At 34.8% G+C, this 7,273-nt stretch overlaps 1 protein-coding gene across 1 annotated transcript; it reads right to left on the bottom strand.

Annotated features, from left to right (window-relative positions):
• Window positions 1-1,107: 1,107 nt before the first annotated feature.
• Window positions 1,108-6,204, bottom strand: LOC129895699 (pentatricopeptide repeat-containing protein At5g62370-like). The gene is made up of 2 exons (XM_055971446.1): window positions 3,274-6,204; window positions 1,108-1,972 (listed from the first exon to the last, which is right to left on the bottom strand). The coding sequence occupies exon 1, from the start codon at window positions 6,087-6,089 to the stop codon at window positions 3,288-3,290; it is 2,802 nt and encodes a 933-aa protein (XP_055827421.1). The 5' UTR covers window positions 6,090-6,204; the 3' UTR covers window positions 1,108-1,972; window positions 3,274-3,287.
• Between the last annotated feature and the right edge of the window lie 1,069 nt (window positions 6,205-7,273).

Here is a 7,273-nt window from a genome sequence, read left to right as displayed (position 1 = left end):
CTCTAGGGATCCTTTGTGACCCCACATCACCCCTAACACTCTTCAATTCCTTGGGAACTCATCCTAACTCATGCATACACTTCAAAATAGTCGGGTTCGATCCTGCACGTATACGAAGAAGGGTTCAAATCTTAGTGAGGAATTTTGGGGGGTGTTACAGAAGGTAAATAGGAATGATAAGAATTTGTGCATAAAAGTTTGACTGTGTATTCCTCAAGAGCATGTTTTCTTCTTGTTTATTTCTTTATATTATGCGGTGGTTATCGGATTGACCAATGATGCCTACAAGTACGTGTTGTCTGTGCTAATACTACTCTTGCTATGCCACTTGGCATAGTATGGTTGCAGGGTCAGTGGTGTTTCTTAGGTGAAGACGAACATGATTCTCCAACAGCTTCTACTCTTCCTTGTGGTGGGAGTGTGTCATTACTCTATTTATACTCTGTATCTTTAGAAGCCCTTGTACCTGTTTAGACTAGCTTCTTGGGAGGGTTTTCAGTGTATTTCATAACTAATTTAATTAGTAAAGAGATTTCTTATGTTTTCCTAACATCAGCATTGACTTGATTTCAAAATTGGTGTAAAGGTTCTCCTATCTAGGCATTAGAGTAGGTGCCCGCATGGCCCAGTGAGTTGGATCGTGGCATTTAGTGTTTGTTTCACTGAAAAAATTCTTCTTCTTAGGATTTCAATTTCAATTATTTGTCACCAAAAAGAACTATGGGGCCATACAAATGGTAGGATCATACTCCTACTGATCCTACAAAGTTAGGAGAATGGATGATTAAAGATGCTTGGGAATACCATCAATTTCTAGTAGAAAAATTGATGCTTCTTGATCCACCAGCATCAATTTGAGAGGGGATGTTAGCATGATGGACAACTCATAGAACATGAATACATAGTGAATAATTATATATATTAATGTAACTATATAGTGTTGTATATAAGTGTAATCATAAAGATTTGTTGTGGTAATCAAAGAGAATGAATATCGTGATAGAATAGCAGATTTGGAGGGATCATATAGCAGATTTAGAGGAGGGTAACATAGCAGATTTACAGGTATAAAATAGCTGATCTTTGAGGATGAAAATGACGGATCTCTAGAGATGTAATTTGTATACTTTCTATTTAATGGGAAGTCTCTCAATTTGAGAGTCATTCAGTAGAAATTTGACAATGCGGTCAGTTAATAGTTGGAGTCAATCACACCCTCGCTGTTATAAACAGACACATATTTGGCCTTATTTTCCAATTCAACAAATGGAATCATTAAGAAAATAATAAAATCCATAAAGCTAAAATGAAAATAAAAAATGAAATAAGAAAAGGAAAAAAAAAAAAAGAGTACCTAGTCTTCTTCCCACACATACTAACCTGAATCCTAACCTTCCCTACAACATCATAACTCATCTGCCAGTGGAGCAATTAAATTAAACAAAAAAGGATGAGAAAATTATAGAATGTATCTGAATTCAATATGCCCCACAGTTACTTCGTCAGATATTTGCTTATACTTGATCGAAGTTGGATATTCACTGTCAGGTGATGGTGCATACAGTAATATGTCCAGTAACAAATCTGACAAAACCTGTTGAATTTTCACTTAGTCGCCATATACTATTAATGGCTTAATTCCTCTGAAATATCCCGGATAATTCATTCCGTCAGCAATAACATCATCTTGGCCAACAACAGCATTCTATTACACTCCCAACAAAAAATCTTCTTTATCAATGGTTAGCGAACCATCCTCAAAGCTTTCCACAGCAACATCCTAGTCATCTTAGACATCAGTACTTGCCTCTAGATACTGCTTCTGGCTTTCTGTCAAATATGTGGCCTCCAACAATGAGTTTGTAAAGCACATACCATCCAGAGGATTCTTTATTTAGTGACAATGTACGCCAACTCTTTCATCCAAGAATAACACTTCTTTTTCTGTTGCCTCTGAACTCGTAGTGCTTTGCTGCAATTCAGGATTAGCAAAAAAATAAACGTGAAAAAACTGAAAATGACAAAAAAGATAAGGTGACTCCTCTTTTCAAAAAGAAAAAACTAAAAAACTAAATCATATTATTTAAGCATTCAATAGACATTCTATAAAATTTACATTATGTTCAGCATCTAGTCTTCTTACTAGTGGCAGAATTGATCCACTAACTTGTGTTAACCTATTTGGGTGCCTATGTAGTTTATCCAAAATCTAAACATGAATAATCAGGAGAACACACATCTCCAGGATTGCCTGAAGTTGTGTCATGTCCTATCTAATTACCTCTCTCAAATAATTCTTTGATCTATATCTACTTTTCTTCACATCCACTATATCCAACCTCCCACATTTCCTTACTATCATATAAATATTTATCCTGTTTTATTTGTAGATCTCCTATATTGTTTTTATTGATATCATGTGAAAAATGTCATAACAACTAATAGAAAAAAGGCCTAAATATGCCGTCGAATTATTAGCAAACTAAATGAAAAACAAACTCACCTTTTGATTACCCTCTACTATCAATTTCCCAAATCAAAACATGTGTGCTTCAAGAATCACTTCAAATTATATTGCAAATAGAGAAAAAAAATGGACAGAAAAGGTATATATATTATTAATATAAAAACAGAGAAAGATGAAAAGAATAAACATGTTGGGTTTTTAATTTTTCTTTAAAAACAAAACAATGAAAAAAATACAGCTCACATTATGTCTTGCCTTTGATCGTAGGTTCTTCTATATATGTGCTTTTTTTTATTGCAAGTATGATATTATTTGTTTCCTAGATTATGAATAGGAGTGTTTTTAAATCAATTATTTTATAGAATTTTTTGAAAGTAGTTGTTTTTCCTACGAAAGATGTTGCCTCCAAGCCTCTTGATTGATTTTTTTATTTTTTTAAAATATTTTTTTAGTTTAGTTTTTTTCTCCTACGTTGAGGCTGCCTCTAGGCCTCTAGGGTAATTTTTTTTAATTGAGCAAACTTAGAACTACTTATTACAATAAATTTAGGATTCATTAATTTTTAAAATATATTTTTTATTACCATATATTTTAGGACTCCTTAATTTTAAAATATAAATTTTAGAAAAAATAGAAAAAAATGATATTGCCTAAAGAATAGTTTTTATCGAAGGATAAAAAGTTCAATCAACATTTTTAATGACCTTCATACTTCTAATATAGTAGTGTGCAGTGCACATAAAAAAGTTATCTAATAAAACTTGAATCTCTTTCAAACAAATAAAAAAGGAATTAAAGAGATATACCTTTGATTATTCAACTACTTCATTTGGCGGCAACTAACTTGTTTCATCCAATTATTAGCACAAAGAGAACTGAGAAGACTTTCATATGATGCCTTAGAAGGGGCCAATCCTTTTTTGAGCATTGTATATGAGAGTGATAGAGCATCCATGAGCCTTCCATGTCTGCATAGACCTCTTATTAAAGTGTTGTAGACGATGTTATCTGGAGGACAACCCTGTGCATTCATTCTGTTGAAAAGACTAACAGCACAATCAATTTCACCACTTCGTAAATGCCCATCAATTAGAATAGTAAAAGTAACTTGATTTGGTTGGATGCCTTCATTTTGCATTGCATCAAGGTGCTTGTATGCATCTTCGATACTCTCTAACCTGCAAAACCCAGAAATTATGCCATTATACAAGTACAAATTTGGCATGAGGGGAGTGTTCTTCACTTTGTTTATCAGCCAAAGTGCAAGATATTTTATTTGTTCCTGAGAGCTAACTGAGATTTTCAAACCGGTTTCCTTAGGCAACATAGCACTCTGATGAAGTAGACGGAACAACATTTCCTTAGATTCTTCATACCTTCTCTGTGGAACAAGCCCTTTCCCATCAAGTGACCTAATATTTCTAGAAACGCCACTGACCAAAGTAATATAAGTTACCAGGTCTAGCTCAATCCCACTTCTTTCCATCAAATCAACCAACTTAAATGTAAATTCAATCTCTCCTTTCCTTAAGAATTGTTTTATAAGAGAATTATAAAGAAAAGTATTTGGCATGAAACCCTCTTCTATCATTCGATCGAGGTATACACAACCCTTCTCTATCATGTTTTTTTTAACTAGCCCATTTATAAGAGCAGTATAAGCATAGTGGCTTGGTTGGACGCCATCTTCCAACATTTTATTGAAGAGCTCATGGGCCTGAATAGCTCGCCCATTTCTTGATAGAGCATTAATCATTGTCCCAAACAAAGTTTTATCAGGATAAATTCCAGCCTCGAGCATTCTCCGGAAAACTCCAAGGGCCTCGCCTATTCTCTTTTTTCTACCCAAACACCCAATGACGGAGTCATATATAGCAACACTAGGTTTCAATCCACTCTCTTCCATTTGGTCCAGAATTTCTAGTGCTGATTGTAAGTCACCTTGTTTACAGTATTCATTTACCATAATCAAGAATGTTGCGTCATTTGGAACATGACCTTGATCTTGCACAACTTCAACAAGAAACTTGGCATCGTCATGTAGTCCCATTTGGTAAAGGCACTTGATCATGGAATTATAAGCTGAGAGCGAAGGCTGAAGAGAAAGGCTTGCCATCTTATCCATGCAAAGCTGAGCAGAATCAAGTTCTCCTCCTAGACACAAAGCAATCATGTATATATTGAAAGCAACACTAGCCAGAGGTAAGTTTCTTGCCACAATTTCTCCCAAGAGACAATCAATATCAAGCATGATATCTGAAGTAACTTTACGACTGGTAGGGCTAGGGATGTAAGAGAGGTCAATACCACAACCGTTCTTGGCAATAGCCCGCAAAAATGTGCATGCTAGACTAATCTCTGACCCTTTTGGATGATTGTTGATCAAGGTAAAAAACAGAACATGGTCAGGAACCAATCCAGTGTACAACATCTTCCTGTATAAGTCATCTACTTTTGCTGACTGATTCTCTTTATAAAGTGCAGAGATTAAAGCAGTATAAGAGTGAACACTGGGAGAACCATTGCATTGATTGATGTCATCTAATAGCATCAATGCAAAATCAACGTTATGGTCCTTGAAATACTTGACAATCGTGATTTGGTAACTTACTGCATCAGGTTCTAATCCAAATTCAACCATCTGCTGACGCAGCACCCAACCCTGGTCGAACATGCCCAAGTTTGTAAACCCATTTATCAGTGTGTTGTAAGTATACTTATCAGGTTCACAACCCAACTTGAGCATTCTGAGAAATACCATCATAGCCGTTTTCATTTTCTGGTTCTTGGAATAGCCATTGATGAGAGTCGTGTACATGACTTTATCCAAAACAAAACCATAAGACTCCATATCCATGCTCAACAATTGCGCTTCCTCAACTCTACCTCTCTTACAAAACGAAAGAAACAATGTTTTAAACAAATGAACTGTGGGCGGTACCCCTCTATCACACATTTCATCAAACACATAGAGAGCTTCATCCAAGTACCCACGGAAGCACAAACCATCAACTAACTCATTGTAACAACTGAAAGCGAGTAATACATCAGCATTAATAGCTTCCACAAAAACATCAAATCCATCCAAGATTCTATCTTGGCCACAAAATCCCTTAATAAGCTCATTACACGTGCTACTGCCAGGCATCAACTTCATATCCACAAGTTTATCGAAAAGCAACTTAGCTTCCTCCAGTTTACCCAACTTACAATAACAAATCACCATGGAATTTAATAGAGAATGGTTCGGTTCAATACCTCTGTTCAAAATGCAATCTACATAAACAACCTCGGCCTTGTGGGTTTCCCCAGATGTCACGAGTTGCCGAATTAGAAAACCATAGCTAGTTGCGTCAGGCTCAACTCCACGAGAAATGGAAAATTCAACAGCAGAGATAGCTTCAGAGACTGATGGGCATTGCTTGATGATTCTCCGAATCACTTTCCGAGCTGAATCGAACAACCCACGAACTATTAAATTCTCTGCAAGTGAAAAGCACAGTGTCTTGTGATTAATTAGGGATGTTGCTTCCGAAGGTAAAGGGGAAGTAGTTAAAGGTCTCTTTGTTCTTGAGAGATGGAAGCACAGCCGAGTGTGCAGTCCAAGTCTATGCTTGGTCATTCTAGAATGGAGAATGGGGTTGTCAGGAGGAAAGAGGCGACGGTAATTATGCTTTTGACCATGAGACGGTAGAGGGAGTGACAGCGTCTTCAATTAGGTCTTCTTTATTGTCTGCGGGTAGTAAACTGCCCAAATGCCCTTTCTTTCTTTTTTTAAGTCAAATCAAAAGGAACTTTCAAAAATAGAGAAAAGGATCAAAATCGTCTACTGCTTAAATGATCATATATTTTTCACGTGGAGCATTAATAATTCACGTTCTTTAACAAAGTAGTCCACTTATAATCCAAACTTAATTTTCGTTAGTTTATTTAACGAAGAAATAGTTCTGCCTAAAATGCATTTTGCAATTAAGTTAAGGAATGTAAAAAAATTGAAGAAAAATATTTTGAAGGCTGCCACAACATTACTCATTCCAATTCATTAATTTCTTCTAAAATGAAGTATACAAAAATCATCAAATACACACACAAGGACAACTATAAACTTTTGTATTAAGAACTTACTAAAAGCTCATTTTTTTTCTTTTCCTTCCTTTGTTTTGTTTAAGATTTCTATATGAGTTTATTTAAATTAGTACTTCATGCAAATACTTTTCCTTCATTCCCCCTTCTGGTTTCCCACTTTTTAATAATGCATTTGCTTCTCTTTTGATCTTATTTGGATGAGTGATATCTTCTTTCTTTCTTTTCTTGAAAAAATTAAATATAAAAGAATACTATAGAGAATGATTCACAGTCCAAAGAAACAGAATATATTAGGAAAGTTAAAAATCCAACCGAAAAAATGTTATTGATTTATCGGTAATGAGTTACTATTTGGACGATTCGGTTACGATAATTTTCTTTTATCGGGTTATTAGTTTAATAACGATTTAAGATATTTTCTTAGCGGATTAACCGATAACCCGACAATAATTATCAAATAACAATTTTACCCTTAGGTATATAAATTCACTTGACCTTAGAGTCTAAAAGATTGTGTTGTGTATATTTTCACTTGTTTAGTTATTATTACTAGCTTATATTTAGCTTTGCCTTTTCTCTTTTTATAGTTAAGCATTTGAGTGCACTACAATTTGATATAAGTTGACTATATGGATCGTTATTAGGAGTATAAAATGTGTGCATTTGTTTGAGGTAAATATGTGGAAAAGAAAAGATAGAAGAACCAAAAATTTTGCATAA

The sequence above is a fragment of the Solanum dulcamara genome, chromosome 7 (genome assembly GCF_947179165.1).
Source record: "Solanum dulcamara chromosome 7, daSolDulc1.2, whole genome shotgun sequence".
Taxonomy (NCBI): domain Eukaryota; kingdom Viridiplantae; phylum Streptophyta; class Magnoliopsida; order Solanales; family Solanaceae; genus Solanum; species Solanum dulcamara.
This window is presented reverse-complemented; position numbering and strand designations above follow the sequence as displayed.